This window comes from Trachinotus anak, unplaced genomic scaffold (assembly GCF_046630095.1).
Source record: "Trachinotus anak isolate AG129_WGS33_773 ecotype Australia unplaced genomic scaffold, CSIRO_AGI_Tana_v1 ptg000016l, whole genome shotgun sequence".
Taxonomy (NCBI): domain Eukaryota; kingdom Metazoa; phylum Chordata; class Actinopteri; order Carangiformes; family Carangidae; genus Trachinotus; species Trachinotus anak.
Window position 1 is genome coordinate 2716140 of NW_027273867.1, and position 17470 is coordinate 2733609.

General features: G+C 42.5%; 1 protein-coding gene across 3 annotated transcripts; it reads left to right on the plus strand.

Moving 5' to 3' along the window:
• The first annotated feature begins 1244 nt into the window (after positions 1 to 1244).
• On the plus strand, positions 1245 to 17251 carry sh3bp5lb (SH3-binding domain protein 5-like, b). 3 transcript variants are annotated; one of them, XR_011693937.1, is made up of 7 exons: positions 1245 to 1947; positions 2257 to 2319; positions 2449 to 2577; positions 8562 to 8723; positions 13618 to 13791; positions 14471 to 15930; positions 16436 to 17251. XR_011693937.1 is itself a non-coding variant. In XM_071500648.1 (6 exons), the coding sequence occupies exons 1-6, from the start codon at positions 1693 to 1695 to the stop codon at positions 15092 to 15094; spliced, it is 1407 nt and encodes a 468-aa protein (XP_071356749.1). In that variant the 5' UTR covers positions 1245 to 1692; the 3' UTR covers positions 15095 to 17251. The 3 variants fall into 3 exon arrangements, 1 of the variants encoding a protein (XP_071356749.1); XR_011693938.1 differs by having other exon boundaries at positions 16565 to 17251; XM_071500648.1 differs by having other exon boundaries at positions 14471 to 17251.
• Positions 17252 to 17470: the final 219 nt, after the last annotated feature.

Here is a 17470-nt window from a genome sequence, read left to right on the forward strand (position 1 = left end):
GAGTGGCCCTAACCCTAACCCTAATCCTGGTCTGTGACAAGGTTACATACAGAGCTTTGTTAATGATTCTAAAGATGCTTGGGCATGAAGGGGAGAAGTCAGTCTGATACATAGCTTTTCATTTTTGTTAAAAAAGGTTTGCTTTAATGCCATTTATCTGTTTTTTTCTCTTTCCGTTTTTTTATGGTTTAGTGCCTCTGTGTAAGCTGTTTGTATTCATCCTGGAATCATAAAAAAAGTTTTTTGCTGAATGTGGATTTTGAAATAAAAGTGGTTTTGTTAAAGAAGGGCACCTGAAAAAGAAATATAAGCAGTACTTTAGGTATTTACCAATAAGACACTTTGCATTTGGCTGCTGGTCCAATTCCCACTTCACCAAATGATCTTGTACTCAACATATGGAAAGAGTGTGGTTAGTCAGATAGACGGGATGAACTCCCTGTCTTTATCTGTCATTAAAGGCCATGGGAAGAAGATGGAATTTTATTTTCATCATGGTCCTTTCCTCATCCACTTGTGCAAAACCAAGCTTTTCAAGGGTTTCACATTTTTGTATGTTAATTATAATGCCACCATAATTGAGATCACATTTTTTTGTGAAGCATGTGCACATGATTTTTACATATACTGCCAATCTTCATGTCTTCCAGCTCTCTGAAAATTGACCGTAGACTTGATAGCAGTGCCATATTGATTGTTAGGCCCCGACTACTTTCATCAGTCAATATGGCACTGCAGATTTTGGTTAGTAATTGCCCCCAGAACATGTGTAGCAAAATTGGTGAGATTTTGAGGTACACATTTAGAATATTTGCAGCACCCCCTATGGGTCAATCTCAAAATGCATTGGTAGGCATATTCCCAATCACTGCCTGAAGATATCTACCAAGTTTTATGATGACTGGACAAATAGTTAGTGAGTTATGGCCAAAATTATCTACGGCCTGTCTTTTATGAAGTTACTTCTGTTTATGGCGGCCATGTTTTTCAACCAATCTTGCTAATTTATTACAGAAACGTATATCTCAGTTCCCCTCAGCTGTACACCAAATGTGGTGTTGCTAAAGTCAAAACTGAAAAAGTTGTAATAATGTAACTGTTTTTCACATTATGCTAATTAGCAAAAACTCATCATGGCGGACAGTGGTGGTCCAAGAGGCTTTTTTGTAGAGCACATTGAAGGAGACTTGAGGGTCAAATTTGAAGTCAGTCAGACAAACCATGTGAGAGGCGTTACCTTTTGAAAACTGCGTGTCAGAGCCGTGATTACAGCGCCACCACGTGGCCGATTGGGACGTTTTGGGAAGGTGGTGCACATCATTTCAAGTTATTGGGCCAAGTCTCATGGTTATAGCTCATTCCAACACACGGCAATTAAATAATAATTATAATGATGATAAGCCTGGGTTAAAAATACCAGGATAAAACAACATGAATACATTTTTTAAAAGTATCTGAAGATGTCAAAGAGAAGCAGAGCCGGGAGGAGAGCTGCTGAGTGACAGCCCTGTGCAGCCTGGATGACGGCGGCCAGGCTGGGTAGTGCTGGCACTGCAGTCGTGTGTGGCTTGTGCTGCGGACACAGCGGGACACTGTAACACCGAGGCACTGTTTTCCAGTAGCGGTTTTCCTGTCGAGTAAACAGGCCAGTGTAGCGGGAGGCTAGCGTTACAGCCCAGCCACAGGCCGCACATGGAGCCAGGGACCTCGCGTGAAATTCCGAGCGGGGTGGGGTGCTCTAAAGTGGCCGGCGTGCGGGAGGAGACCCCGGGGAAAGAGGCAAGAGGCGGAGAGGGGAGCACCGTGACGAAGCGCAGAGCGGACGCAGACACCGCGGGGGAGGTGAAAGCGCACTGGGAGGATGATGGAGAGGCTGAGGACCAGATTAAACCCGGAGAGGGAGAGGATGCCGGCAAATACGAGGAGGAACTGGACCCAAGAATTCAGGCAGGTTACAAAATGATCACTATCACGTAGGTAGCTTAATAGATGCACCCCGTTTTATCAATGTTACACAAACCATCTAGTTTGGTATTTGAGTTGAGGGTGAGTGAGTTCTCACTGATAAACATACAAATCTGCACGTCCTCAGCCTGCTCCTGTCACAGACTGGTACCTGGGCTGGGCAGCCTCAAGTCTATAGGCTGCAGTGTCCCTCCTCTGAACATTTAAATCCTGCTTTAATTCCAGCTTCTTTCCAGCCTTTCTGTTGATCCTCTGCCTTGAATACTAATCATCTCTCCCCTGTGTTTCCAGGAGGAGCTGGAGCACCTCAACCAGGCCAGTGACGAGATCAACAAGCTGGAGCTGCAGCTGGATGTGAGCAAATTGTTTATGTTGCAGAGTTGGTGCACTGACTGACTGTTGACCTGTTATCACAGCCTCAGCTGTCACACAGCGTGGTGGCAGCGCCCGCTGAATGTTGTGTCATGTGTGTGCTGCCTTCAGGATGCCAGGTCCAGCTACAGGAGGATTCTCACTGACTCTGCCAGGAAACTCAACGCACAGGGCTCCCAGCTCGGTGCCTGCATCGAGAAAGCAAGGCCCTACTATGAAGCTCGCAGACTTGCCAAAGAGGTGCGTCTTACAGGTGCACATGAGTCCGCAGTGTATGTGCATGGATCAGAATGAGAGATACTCAGCTGGGAGTGTGTTTTCTGCTAATGTAAACCAGTGCAGCCAGAACAGTCCCACAGTACATCCCAGCATCATGAAGGTTCAAGTGTCCAGGGTTTGCTTGAACTATCATAGAAAGGTGTTGATCAGGGAGCTGTAGTTTGTGCCGCCATTAAATTGTATTGTGTTGCACTAGGGGGCGTTTGTAATGTTTAGTCTACCTTGATTAAAATAAATGAGGTGGACAAATGATTAGAAACAGCTCTCAAAGGCTGACCGAGGCTTAAGGTGAGGGTCCCTGGACTGGCTGGAAATGTTTTCATTACTTGAGTTTGGTGGAGTGATGGATAGAGGTTCCTGTCCTGGTGATGCTGTTGTTGTTGAAGTCCTCTGCAGTGTGAAGTTCATCAAGAAAAACTGTGATGAAAAATATAAGCTAACAACGAAAACAAGCAACAATTCCTCCAACCTGAACAGCCATCAACCCTCTGATACGACCAATAGCAGTGTCTCCTGAAATAGCGTCCCTATGGCAGCGGGCATACTGGATCTTGGTTGTCATGGTTACAATAATGAACATGTGGACTGTACAGAGAGCGGCGTACCTACCTTTGTCACCATGGTTACCATAATAATGGTCATGGCTTACTTTGGTTCAGGAAAAGATGGTGATTTGGGTTAAAATAAATACTTCCTCAACATTAGATGATCTTTGTTGTCATGGTTACATGCTGAGTTGAAATGGACAGTGAGCAGCAGAGCAGAATGTGCAAAACAAAAAAAATAAATAAAATTGTATTAATTGATGAATGAAAAATTATGTTGTTATGCTCCAGTCAAGGAAAAAAGAAGCACAACATTAAAGTACAAGGAGGTTCACAAGTCAAAAATTATTCAAACAAAAACAAGTATTAGAGGCAAATACTTAAGGGAGAACAAAAGGCAAAAACAATAAAGAAAAGAAAACAGTTCAGAAAGAACGTGGCAGTTCACCCCCACAGCTTCAGTGCTGTTTCCAACAAAGTGAGTCAGTCTATACACGTACACCAGAATGTCCCAAATCTGTTCACACCAACAGTCAGACTGCCACTGAAAGTCACAGTCATCACACTGAACTAACAAAGTTTCAGGATGAGTTTGACAGAATCATCAGGTCTGTCACTGGAGAACTGGAGAACCAGAGAACCCAGACAGTTTGAACAGAAATAGCCAACCAACAGCTGACATTTCCCCGGCCAGGTCCGTGATCCAGCCAGTCAGGAGGGACCTGGGTCTGGAGCATGTGAGGCTCCTCACAGGAAGAGAGCACTCACTCTCACACAAAAAACAGTATCACAACACAGTCACACAGAAAATAACTGGACTGGGGTCAGTAATACAGCCAGGTCGTAACAATGACATGTCGGAAAATGTTGTGACATTCAATATTATGGAAGCGTAGTGAAAAACATCACAACTCAACAGTATGACAAACTACAGTCTCCAGGGGTCCGATGCATGAATGATGTGTATGCCATGTCCTGCACATGAACTGGTGTTAATTAAGACAGACTGTGAGACTGTGATCGCCTCATCACTCTTCTGTGATCACGTTTTCTTTTTTTTTTTTTTTTTTTTTTTAGAGCAGACAAGTTAAAGATACGGTGAAGTGAAAAGAAAGAGCAGACACACAATTTAACATCAAACTAAACACACAACTTCACTGAGCTTCATTCATTATTATCATACGTTTTTCTGTTTACAGGGAAAACAATTTGACAGTCGATAAACAGAAGTAATTGTGTTTGTGTGCTCAGTGTTTAATATGATATACTCATTATTTATTGTGAGTCACTGAGTGTGAACTGTTTCCAGACTCTTTTGATATTTATAATCACAGTTTGACGCCTAAATATAGATCCTGAAGCCTAAAGAGAAATGTGCACAACAGTTCATGCTGAACACCTAATCTACAGAGACAAATAAATGTAATTGTCAGAGACAAGTGTTTGTTTCATGATACACAAATAAGAAGATTTACAAATGTTTATGTTAGTTGTATTTGTCTCTGATCAGTGGGCAAATATCGCCCAGCTTGAATTAATGTTAATTCCAGATGAGAGTCTGTGTGTGTGTGTGTGTGTGTGTGTGTCCAGCCAGCAATCAGCCTCATGTTTACTGCTTAAAAACAGTCGGTGAAGTTGTAACACCAGATGGTTTAATTTCCTTTTTCCCTCCATTTGAACCTGCTGACTTTTATTCTGTTCAGTCAGTCAGTCAGACTTGATTTGAATAACACTTTTCATACAATGTAACACGAGTGCTTTACAAAATAAAAGCAATAACAAACCAAAAATACAATATATAGTACAAATATGATTTTTTAAAAGTGTTTTTCATATGCAACTCTTGTTTTTTGTTTATCTTTCATGAAATTTCCGTAATATTCTGAGTTCTTTCTTTTTATTGTCCCAACAATAAACAGTGGCACCGGATAAATGTCATAGATAAGTAGTGGCGATGTGTACGTCGTGTCTGTAATGTCAGTGTGTGATAGCTGAGAGTGAAGGATCTGTCTGGTCTGTCGTGAAACCACACTGATTACGTGAATCATTTCATCCCTGAAGGACTGGGGCCTGAGTGACAGTCATGTTTAATCAACATGCTGAAGAGTCATTTGAAACTGTAACTGAACTAATGAAAATTGTGTGGAGAAAGAGCAGAGGTCTAATTGAAGGCAATAAAGCAAATAATAGATTATTAATCTGAAGCGTTAAGCAGTGTCATTTGTAGTTATAAAAATGCAAATTAGAAAATGAGGAAAACGCCATTAGTACTACACCAGTGGTGCTGTACACAGGTTTCACCAGCCTTTACATTTTTAATCCCACGTGTCATAAGACATATGATAAAAACCATCAGTGATGCAGTCAGTGAGGCGTCTGCGGCGTGTCCGTCCCCGTCCAGTCCCCCCCAACCCCCCACCTCTCTCACACTGAGACGTCAGAGTAACCTTGACTTCAGCAGCTTTCTCACAAACCAGCAGAGACGCTGACAGAATTTACTGAGCTGCATGTCTGGGATGACTTTGTTCTTTAATCAGGATAAACCCCAGTGACAGAGAGCTTTTATTTTGAAGGGAGACCTAAAGTGCATATAGATATTATAACTAACTAACTAACTAAAATGAGATTACACAACATCTGAAAGAACAAACACATCAACTTGCCCTCACAGTGTGTCTATTCATTTTAAACCAAACAGGAAAAAGCATAGAAACAGACCTGTCTTCCAATTCTGCTGTTTACAAACAGTCCTTGTCCTTGTGGAATTGAAGAATGAATAAAGGTAGTCAGGTGTCACTGAACAAAAGGTAAATGTTTGAAAATAAAAGCCAAGAGGATAGAATGGTGACTCTATAAAAGAATGCAGGCTGCAGACAGACAGTTTGTCTATCTGTTTCTTCCTCTGACATGCTTCAGAGGAGAACTCGTCATGTTTTGGGCTCAGATGCAGAATATCTCTGAACTTGAGTTTTTGTCTCTGGTGTATGTTGAAACTGCGTCTGTAGACTCGACTTCAGACGAGACTGATGTGGAAATTACATGTGACAGCTGCCTGCAGCAGATATGATGATGATCAATATCTTTGGTAGATCGATTAGGTCACTATGTGATGTCTGGCTGAGGACTGATGAATTTCACAATAAAGGTTGTAGCGTCGGCAACCAACCAACAACAGCTATAGAGAGTGAACATTAGCTTGATCATGCAGGAGAATATGAACCTGAACAATCATCTGTAACAGTGGAGACCTCTGCTGGTCCCTGTAGACAGCACTGTCAGGGAAGGACCACACAGTGTATTTCCACATGTTCATTAATGAGGTCATTAATTCAGGCTGTGCAGGTAAATAACACATCACACACTGTCAATCAAATATTTTTCATGTGTTAATGCTTGGATAATGTTACACTTGGCTTTTATTTTGAATTTTTTACCTAGTAATATTAATTTTATTTTTAAATATTAATATTAATGTTATTTTAAAAATTATCTTATCTTATTTAATATTTACTTACCTACTTTATTTCTTCATTCTTCAATTCAACAAGGAAAAATGAAAGAAATGTACATTTGTAAACAGCAGAGTTGAACCGTTACTCATTCTTGACCTAAAAACAGAAACTGGATCTGTTTTTACGCTTTTCCATTTTTGGTTTAACACAAAAAACAAACTGCCTGAAAGTACATGGACCCTACACTCAGGGCTGATAAATATCATCAACTGAATACCACACTGCTGTGTTAGTGTTATTTAATACATATTTTTTTGTTGAAATTGAATACCACTGAATTTATAGCATTATTATAGCAATATTTGACTTTGAAAACCATCTGTCTGAATTTGTGTGGTTCTACTTTGACAGAAAATCAGTGTCTGTTACAGAAAACCACCATCAGGTTTAAATACAAATTCCAGTTGAAAAACTCACATTGCTGCAATTGGATGAGTTAATTTCAAGGGGAAAAAGACCAAAATGAAAAATTCAAACACAAACGTCAGATTCTTCTCAAATCTTAAACAGACTGTGGATCATATGGACAATGGTCTGATCGAATGCTTCTTCTTGATAAACCACATTTTCTAATTCAGAACATACCAGTGTCAGGGGAAGATAAAGGGACGGCTACACACTGTAGCACTGAATGTGCGTTTAGCTCTGAGATTAAAAGTTACACTCCCAGGTTTGGAAGACATCTGACTCTTTGCTCTTACTTTAAGTCGCTTTGGACAAAGTGCCAAATGAAAATACAATGAAACTAAACCCTAAAAAATACACTGTTGGTTTAAAAGTCATCGTCGGGTCCAAAACAACTAGCTTGTAAAACTACAGTCGTTCATATTGGCCACTGCCGTCATAGAAAGGGGAGGGGAAGCTGCACAAACCCCCACCTCCACACATCTGAGCAATGAGAGCCTGAAGAGGGTGTGAATGTTGGACTTCTGGTGTTACAGAGATCTTACCTGTATATCTGACTCTGGTTAGGTGGCCTGTCTCACCTGAGATACCAGACTGTATGTAGAGGATCCAGGTGTATTGGCTGTCCACAAATATCTGATAGAGTTAGAGTCAGACATGGAGTCTACACTCACTGAGTACTTTATCAGAGACACCATACTAATACTGGGTGGGGCACCGACATCACGATAAAGCCCAGAGTTAAGACCATCACACCACCACCTGGACAGGGTGGGACCATGGATCCAGACTCTGACCCTACCATCTGCTGCCTCAGCAGAAATCCAGATCCATCAGACCAGGTCTTCACCTGTCCAGTGTGGTGAGTCTGTGTCCACTGCAGCCTCAGGTTTCTGGTCTTGGTGACAGGAAGTGGATCCTGACGTGGTCTCTGCTGTTGCAGTCCATCCACCTCCAGGTTGGACGTGTTGTTCACTCTGAAGCTTTTCTGCTCACCACAGTTGTAAAGAGTGGTTATCTGAGTGACCGGACCTCCAACCAGTCTGTTCATCCTCCTTTGACCTCTGACCTCTGTCGTTCACACAGAGCTGCTGCTCACTGATGCTTCTGTTGAGATCAGCAGCTTCACAAACACTCACTGAGTCACAGCCCCTCACCTGGATCTGCTGCTGCCACGTGATTGGCTGACAGGATAACTGCATGAGTAAGCAGGTGAACAGGTGTTCCTGATACAGTGCTCAGCGAGTGTACATTAGGATATGTCTTATAAAGTTTAACTACAGAGAAATGGAGCGCCTTGAACTGCATCAGGACCCGTCGACAGTGATTTTTGTAAATTTTGACGTCTTCAAAACCTTTTTTAAGTCATCGACGTGTCCAGTTAGGACAGCGGCTCTGATGCTGAGAGGACCAGCTCCTCTGTGGTTGCAGGTGTAGTGATTGTTTGCCATGTTTGTTAGCTGCTGCTGTCTGTTTTCCCCAGGCCCAACAGGAGACGCAGAAGGCAGCTCTGAGGTATGAGAGGGCTGTATCCATGCATACTGCTGCCAGGGAGATGGTGTATGTGGCAGAGCAGGGCCTCCTGGCCGACAGGAACACCATGGACCCAACCTGGCAGGAGATGCTGAACCACGCCACTGCCAAGGTACACGCCCAGACTTCTCCCCGATCCTGGAGTTTTGGTTTGTTCTATACTGGCAGAATTTCCGGAGTGCAGAGGCCAGAATGTGTGTTCGCCTACACATAGAGACAGTGTTTTCCAACTTGTGTCACCCATTAACTTCTACAGCTGGTAGAGACACTACAAGAGACACAGGCTGAGTTGTTTAGATGAATGAGATGCTTATGGGTGGACTGGTCACTGCATAACCGCAACACAGTCCGAGTGAAAGAGGAACCTCTGTGTGGTCTTTTATTAAAACAAAATATTTGTGATAATACTGCATTCCTCCAACATAACCATGTACCACAGGATTTTATGTGGTGAGTTTATCAGGACAGGGATGGTACATGTGCAGTGCCACTGTTCAATTAAAACTACTGACACTGTTCCCCATACAGTCAGTTCAGTTTGTGGTTTTTAATAAATCAAACATTTGTAACAACCAGAGACCAGCTGCACAAAGCACCTTAAGTTTTCTACTTAAGTACGACACTTAAGGTTAAATTTCTTCTTAGCTGAGGGAGTTACTTAAGGCTGTTGCACATAATCTCTTTAAAGGTTTCCTTAGTTGAGGAAAAACATAAAGGCATTTACAGCAGGGAACACAATTTTAAAAATTCCAGTTTCCATGGAGACCATTTGTTTGCTGGCATTAGTGCTTGTGTTGATTCTACTGTGTGGTTCTGCAGGATGAAGTGTGTGGTGGTGTTGAGCTGCCATGCTTTAATCAGAAATGTGTTCCTGTTATTTAGTCCAGTGGTTCTCAACCTTTTTGAGTCATGACCCCCAAAAACAATCAATGTTTGTGATGTTTGTTCAAAGCAATCTGGTGACCCCTGGAAATTATCTCACAACCCCCTCAGGGGTTGGGACCCCCAGGTTGGGAACCACTGATTGAGCCTACCCTCGTTAACATGAATAAATAACTGAAATGCCTGTGTTTGGACTCTTGGCTTCTAATGATGATGGAGCAAAAACCAGCCTGTGTCAGACTGATGGTGCAGGTGTCAGATCAGATCAGACTCAAAGAATCAGTCTCATAATGATTTTGGAATTTTAATTAATAATTAAATAAATAAACAAAATCTAGTTAAATTAACTAGTGTAATTTTTCCACAGATAATATTACAGCACGAACAACAATCATGACCACTCAGAGGAATTTATAACACACTGAAAACTTAGTGTGGCCAACATGAGGCAGAAATGATACGTCTCTGTTAGGTTAGTGAGATTATACTCAGGTGTGTGTGTGTGAGAGAGAGAGAGAAGCAGTGGGTGTGCATCTGCAAAGGATTATGGGTCTGAGGTGGGAAGATTAAGTTTCCAACCAAGCCAGAAAGAGACAGAGAGAGAGAGAGAGAGACACAGAGAGAGTGTGAGAGAGAGAGACAGAGAGAGAGAGACACAAAGAGAGAGAGAGAGAAGCAGCGGGTGTGTCTCTGCAAAGGATTATGAGTCTGAGGTGGGAAGATTAAGTTTCCAACCAAGTCTCTAAACTGATCTTTTTATACTGAGAGAGAGACAGACAGAGAGAGAGAGAGAGAGAGAGAGAGAGAGAAAGAGAGAGAGCATGCAAAATCTCTCTGAGTTGAAACAAAACTTTACAGTGAGCAAAGAATCAGAGACAAAGGCCAGAGTCAAACACTCATAATAATAATAATAATAATAATAATAATAATAATAATAACACATTTTATTTATTTATTTAAGCCTCTTGCAGGACAACCAAGGACACTTTACATTCAGAAAAAAATATTATTTTAATGCATTGGTGACAGTCAGTCCCGTTCTTGTGGTGACTATACCTCAGTAATGCTTTGATGGAAATTTAAATTTGGCACAAATGTTCACTTGGACCCAAGTATGAACTGATTAGTTTTTGGTGGTAGACAACCGCGAGGTGATGATTCTAGTTGAACCGATAAAATAAATACGTTTAAAAATGTGCTACTTTGGCTCTGATGTTACTTATCTACTCATGGAGCTTCACATAGAAATGGAGACTAAAGGGGAAGTCACTTGGACAAGTTGCTGCCAGAAACGGTGCACACTGGGAGTTGTTAGTTAAACAGATGTCTTTTGTGGTGTTGACCTGTAGGAGGAGATGTTGTGGTTCAGGGAAGTACAGAAGAAACCTTTTCAGGAATGCAGATGGAGCATCTGAAGTCAGTCAGGCCTCCCGGTCTCTGGGATGTAGACAGGCAGAGTGAATATTGAGGGATGCAACACCACACAAAATTCATCTACCTCAGTTTTGAGGACATGGTTCAGTCAGTTTTTGGTACAGGTGGTAAATAGAAGAATATTGAAAAATGTAAAAATGGTGGCTCAGTCTCTTATCAACGTCACCAGTCAGAACGACCCAGAATGACTGAGAGATCCACATGAAGTTGTTTTTGTGCCTGAAACTGCACATATCGCAAAAGTAATTGGTGGAAAAAGTTCATCATGTCAAGAAGGACACCTGCCTGTTAGAGTGTGTGTTTGTCTGTTGAATCCCGTTACCTGCCAGAGCTGCCACGTGTCTATCAGAGGTGGTGTGGTGTCAGAAATACAGGTATGCAATGCACTGATCTGTGTCTCATACAAATTCATGTATAAACAGTAATTTCACTCCAGCTGCTTTATTTCTAAATAGTGACAGTGTCTGTGTATAAGCTGCCAATGACAAAGAGGAAGCGTGCTGCAGACACAGCCTGTAAACAGGAAACCCATCCAGTTCTGTCACAGCTGGAGCAGCAGGGTAACAAACTGGACGCAAAAGCAGAGGCTGAGGCAGAGCTTATGCAGTTAACAACAGAGAGGATCAGAAGGCCTCCAGGATGGTGAGCCAGGCAAGGTCACAACCGGGGAGAGGAGTCCAAACGGGCTGACAAGTCCAGTAAGGCAGAGGCAAGAATCTAAAATACACCCAGTAAACACAATATAATGGTCAGACAACTGATCAGGGGGAAGACAAGGTTATGTATAAACACTGAAGAATCAGGTGACACAGAAAACTGGCAGGAAAACTACAAAGGCTGGAAGTAAATCAACACAGACACAAGGTCAGAGATTTTAAAGTAAAACAAAATATAACTAAACAGAGTCACACAGAGGGCAGATTGTTACATATACATGTACATAAATATACATATACATGCATGTATAGTTTGGTGAGTGGATGGGTCAAAAATAAGTACAAGTTTTTCAAATCTCCAGTTATTTCTTTTGCTTTAATTTCAGAAACACTAAAACAGAATTATGTCAATTTCAATAACAGCTGGGCAAACTTTATACAGAACTGTACATAAAACCAATTCAGACTGTAAACATTAAATATGCTAAATAACGCACCAGGTTAGAGGGACAATTTACAGCTTTTGTTCTCTGACATATCTCTGACTGAATCCATATTGAGTCGAACTGAATCGATTTGGGAAGTCAGCATGAATACCCAGCCCAAAGTATTATCTCAGCACAGTCCTCTCCAATAAAAGCTACAACAGGGCTCCAAACTGAGAAAAAGCCATTCCTGTCTCCTTGAAGAAGATTGACGTCATCGATCCAAAGCTATCTATCCAGTGTAAAATTGATAACTGTGCACAGTAACGCAAAACTCTGAGAATTCTCTATATGTGTTTAATTCAGGTGAGGCACTGCACAGGATTAAGCTCAGTAGGGCACCAGAAGATATTTGATTTCCAGTCTCAACCCAGGATTTATGAATCTCCAGATGGAACCAGATTAAATGCACATGCTGTGTGCACGTTACACATATACCAGAACAGTCATTGTCATATTTGCTCCTGCAGTATGGGCTAGTTTGTAGATTATATATAATCACAAACTGAGTTTCCTGGGATTTAAAATTGCTACATATCCATTTGTGATATATCATAATTGTTTTCCATCGTTGATCAGTAATTGAACTTTTAAGACTTCGTGAAATTTCTCCACTTTCAATTTAGGACGTTTATTTTTTAAATTATTTTCCATCTCAATGACAACTATACATCACAGCCAGGAAACAAGAAGTGACAAAGTGCTCTGCTATTATTTGGATCTGTGCCACCTCCCAGTGGCAGAGCTATAGATTTTCCTACATTGAACTTGAAGCCTGAGAAACTGCTAAATTCACTGATTGTTGCTAACACAGCTGGGATTGATTGTTTGGGATTGCAGAGAAATAGCAGTATATCATCTGCATACAACACAATAGTATTCTCCCTTTTCCCAGTGTTAATATCAGTGACACGTGACATGTGATTGGTTCCTCTGAGTTTTTACCTTGCTTTGGTGTTAAGATTATGGCAGCGATCATACATTTGCTCGTACATTTTACTTAAGCGTTAATTCTGGGGCAAAGCCAGTAGCTGTGCCAGAGGGGCTGTCATCAATAGCTTCCTTTATCGCTGCGATAAATTAATCAATCAATCAATCAATCAATTCCCCAGCCCACCCCTCCTGTGCCAACCCATCCCATCCCATTCCCAGTATTTTAGTATTTTATCCTGCTCCACATGGCTCAGGGAGATTCGTCCTTTCCAGTCTCTTCAGTGAATTGGAAGCTTCAGTGAACGTTCAGGTCACACGCTTCATGTACGTCATGATTGTTCACTACATCTGTTTCCCATTCCACTATGCATTTTTCCACCTCAGCCAACTGTAAAAAGTTTCAAGCTTTATTAAGATTTTTTTTCTCATTTCCACTCTATTTTTTTTTTTTTTTTTGCAAATTGAAAATGCTAAAAGCAGCTGGGTGGACGCCTTTGGTAACACCTGTGCTTTTCCAGTCTTGACAAAGTCAACAGTTGAACAGGCAGAAGGTGACGTGTGATCTGTTTGATGATGCAGCGTTCCCGCTCTCAGTCCTGTCTCCTGTGCTGCTCAGGTGAACGAGGCGGAGGAGGAGCGACTCCACAGTGAGCGAGAGCACCAGCGCGTCACACAGCTCTGCCAGGACGCCGAGGCTCGAGTTCAGACCCTCCAGAAAGCCCTGAAGAAGGTCATCCTCAAGTCCAAACCCTACTTTGAACTCAAGGCTCAATTCAATCACATTCTGGAGGTGTGTACCAGTGGGTTTCCTTCTCTTCTAATAGGTAACAACAAATACAACATACATGTACTGTGAGCGACAAACTGATCGTTTCTGTGATTGAGCAGGTTTTTGCAGATGTACTTTACCTGTTGCACAGTGTTGCTGCAGAGTCTGCAAACTGTGGATGTGATTTACAGTACTGCAGACATTCAGGGCTCTGAGGCATCACAAACAACCTTCAGTGACTTTCATTTGAGTTTTGAAAATATCCCACGCTTTGCAGCTGCTTTGAAGTTGGGGAGGCAAAGGTGAGGGATTTGAGGCTGAGTGGGAAACACTGAGAGCAGAGAGGCGGTTTGGCAGCTGTGGCGTTGATGATATGTGTGGTTCTGTCTGCGCAGACCTGTGACATCATCATCCTAATTCAGTCAGTCACCTGACAAAGCTGGTGTTTATTAGGTGTTGCTTCCTGCTCCTGACAAACTGTCATCAGACACAGGTAAATTTAGATGAATGCTAATCTGACAGCAGCCATGAAATCAATTCATGCTGATTTAAAAATCTTTGGGGGATTAATAATTGTGATTTTATGTTTAACCCAACACTGAAGTGAAAATGACCAAGTTACAAAGCGACTCTGTTTGGGTGAAGTGTCCAGAGACGTTCCTCACTGAGCCTTGCTAACTTGCCTCAAACTGTTTTTCAGGAACACAAGGCGAAAGTCGTCCAGCTGGAGGAGCAGGTGGCGAAAGTAAAAACTCGTTACTCTGTGGCCCTGCGGAACCTGGAGCAGATCAGTGAGCAGATCCACGCACAGAGGGGCCGAATCAGGGCCAGCAGGGGGCGTCCTGCAGTGTGTGGGGGGCGGAGCTCCCCAGTAGGTGCCGAGGCTGAGGTCAGAGCTGCTGTCGGGATTCACGTCAGTAGTTGTGTGGCAGTTGGGGGCATAGAAAGCGACTGGGCAGACAACGAGAAAACCCGGCTGTGGGTGGAGAGGCACAGAGAGAGCGGCTGGGGCCAGAGGGAGCGGCTGGAGGCAGAGCAGGCCGGCTCGGACTGCATGTCAGTCATCAGCCTGCAGACCATCGCCTCCGACCTGGAAAAGTGTGACTCGGTGGAGCACCTGGGTGACCTGGGCGACCTGAGTGACGCCGGAAGCATGCTGGCTGAAGAGCAGGACCACAACAGGAAGCCTAATGAAACGGCCGTCAGCAGGGAGGTGGTGACCCAGGGGCCCCAGCAGGAGAGGCCCCAACAGGAGAAGGGAGTGGTCAGTAAAGAGAAGCAGGAGAGCTTTGTCAAGCAGCACTACAGAAGTGTTAGTCTATGATAGGCAGCAGCAGGAGGAGGAGGAAGCTGGTAAGTGATGATGAGGGAGGATAATGGCAAGCGTATGAAGAGGGATCAGAGAGGCAGTGAGAGGAGGCAGAGCCGCTAGGAATGTGAAAGGAGAGGCTGACAGTGATTGACACGACGCCACAGTTAGGAGCAGCAGGGGGGTCGGCAGGTACACTGGGCGCACACTTATGAACCTCTATGTGACAGCAATAAAGTGAGAGAGCAATCCCGCAGAGAGCACTGACCTCTCCTCACACTCGGGTCCGATCCAGTCTGTTGCTCCACACGCTGAGAGAACCAATCACTGTTCAGACTGTTCAGAAACAACGCAAACACACGCTGATGTCGGGTTTTAAAGCGACACTCTCTGTGTTGACATGGCACCAGCAGGTTTCTGCTTGAGGGATGAGACAAATGTGTTTGTTCAGTTTATTTTTGTAGCCTTGCCATTGTTTCTGTCGACTAGAAGAACCGCCTCACTGTCGTCTGCCTCCGTGACTCGACTCGTCAGATCACATCCCTGTTTATTCAGTATCATAAAATATTAAGCATTTGTGTGAAATTCTGTCATAATTGCTGTGTGAAGTCTTGACTCATAGCTTGACCTTTGACCTTTGACCGCAAAAATCTAATCAGTTCACCCTTAAGTCCAAGTGACTGTTTGTGCCAAATTTGAAAACATCCCCTCCAGGTGATCCTGAGATCCGGCGTTCACGAGAACAGGAGGGATGACCTGAAAACATAACACCTCCGGCCCCGTCTGTCGCTGGGGGCGGAGTTAGGGTCACATGTTCCCGTTCACCTTCTTAAAGTTCAGCTGACCTGGAGGTTGGTTTCTCACCTGTCTGATCATGTGATTGCTTGTGCTTCTTGTTTTGAGTGATGTTCCCACATGTTTAAAATGAAGATAGAGCAAGTCAAACAGTTTAATCATCATCTTGATGATTAGTGATAAATAATGAAATAAAGATTTTAAAGGTACAGACATTAACCTTAACCACTATACAAGTGTTTTATTGAACCCATTAAAAAACTCCCTCTCAAACAACCTCCTGAGGGTTTTCTGAAAAACGCAACATTCACTAAAACCTTTATTGCTCAGCCTCTGAAGCAGATAGAAACATGAAATGAAAAAACATCTGAGAGCTTAAACCTTTGATTCGTATTGTAACTCACTGGCTTTGCTCAAAAAATGTATGTGGCTGTAAAAACAAGCACATTTGTCAACATTTTTAATGTTGATGGTCATTAGGGTAAAGACAGTGATTAACAATAAAAGCCAAATGTTTGAGCTCTCAAATGTTCTTCATTTCATGTTTCTTACCTGTTTCAGAGGCTGAGAAATAAAGGATTCAGTGACAGCGTTGCATCAGGTGAATCTTCACTTCTGTCTAGCTTCAGTATCTCTCCCCTCGTCATCATGTCTAAAACATGTTTTTTCTACTGCCCCCGTCCTCCGCAGCTCATCGCTCATCACTCAGCTCCTGCTGCTTCTCTAACACTACCACTTGAATTGAAGTGTATTTTTGAACTTTGGATAGCCAGGCCAGCGGTTTCCCCAGGTTTCCAGTTGTTATGCTAAGCTAGGCTAACCATGTACATAACACACTGACATGAGATTGATATCCACCTGAACATCTCACTCTTAAAAAGTAAACACTGGCTGTGTTTCCTGTGATGCGGAACTACTTAATGTGGACAAATGGGATGTCGGTGCAGGTTTTGAATTCTGCGTCAGGACCTGGTCAGGACAGAGCTGGATGATGTGTTGAAAATCTGATATAACAATGTGATCCTAATTTAAATAATGTGAAATGTTATTTTTTAAATGAAGCTCATATTTATTCTAACTGATCAGGAAGTAAAGGGTGGTTTGTTTTTACTAATGTTAAATGTGTTCTCTCATTTGACCTCTAGAAGCAGTGGAAGCACTTTTGATCCAAACAGTATTGTGAATACTTTGTTTTGCAGGTCTGTGCCGTGATTTCTTTGTACAAGTGGTTTTGCACCACTGCAGCATGTTTGTACAGGATTTCTTTATGAACATTGCTGTGGAAAACATTGTGTTAACTGTTCAAAGTGAATGTACAGTATCAGGAGAAACAGGTGTATAATACTGCTGAACATCTTATTAAACATGCAAATGTTATTTTGTGGAACTTCATTATTAAGAAGCTACAGTATCTAACTTTCATTACTGTGTAATAAAAGGGGGAGACGGGGTGTTTGTAGCAGGCCAACATTACTGCGTCCAATATTAAAGATGGAAATGGTAGCTGGACAAAAAAATAGAAAGATCTTAATATGAGCATATAGAACGACTTTCATTGTGTGGTTAAAGTTTCATACTTGGGTCATGTGATGAATG

Coding starts and splice junctions, on each gene's coding strand:
- sh3bp5lb (XM_071500648.1), top strand. CDS start 1,693: ATGGAGCCAGGGACCTCGCGTGAAATTCCGAGCGGGGTGGGGTGCTCT. Junction 1,948..2,256: donor AACTGGACCCAAGAATTCAG/GCAGGTTACAAA, acceptor CTGTGTTTCCAG/GAGGAGCTGGAGCACCTCAA. Junction 13,792..14,470: donor AATTCAATCACATTCTGGAG/GTGTGTACCAGT, acceptor ACTGTTTTTCAG/GAACACAAGGCGAAAGTCGT.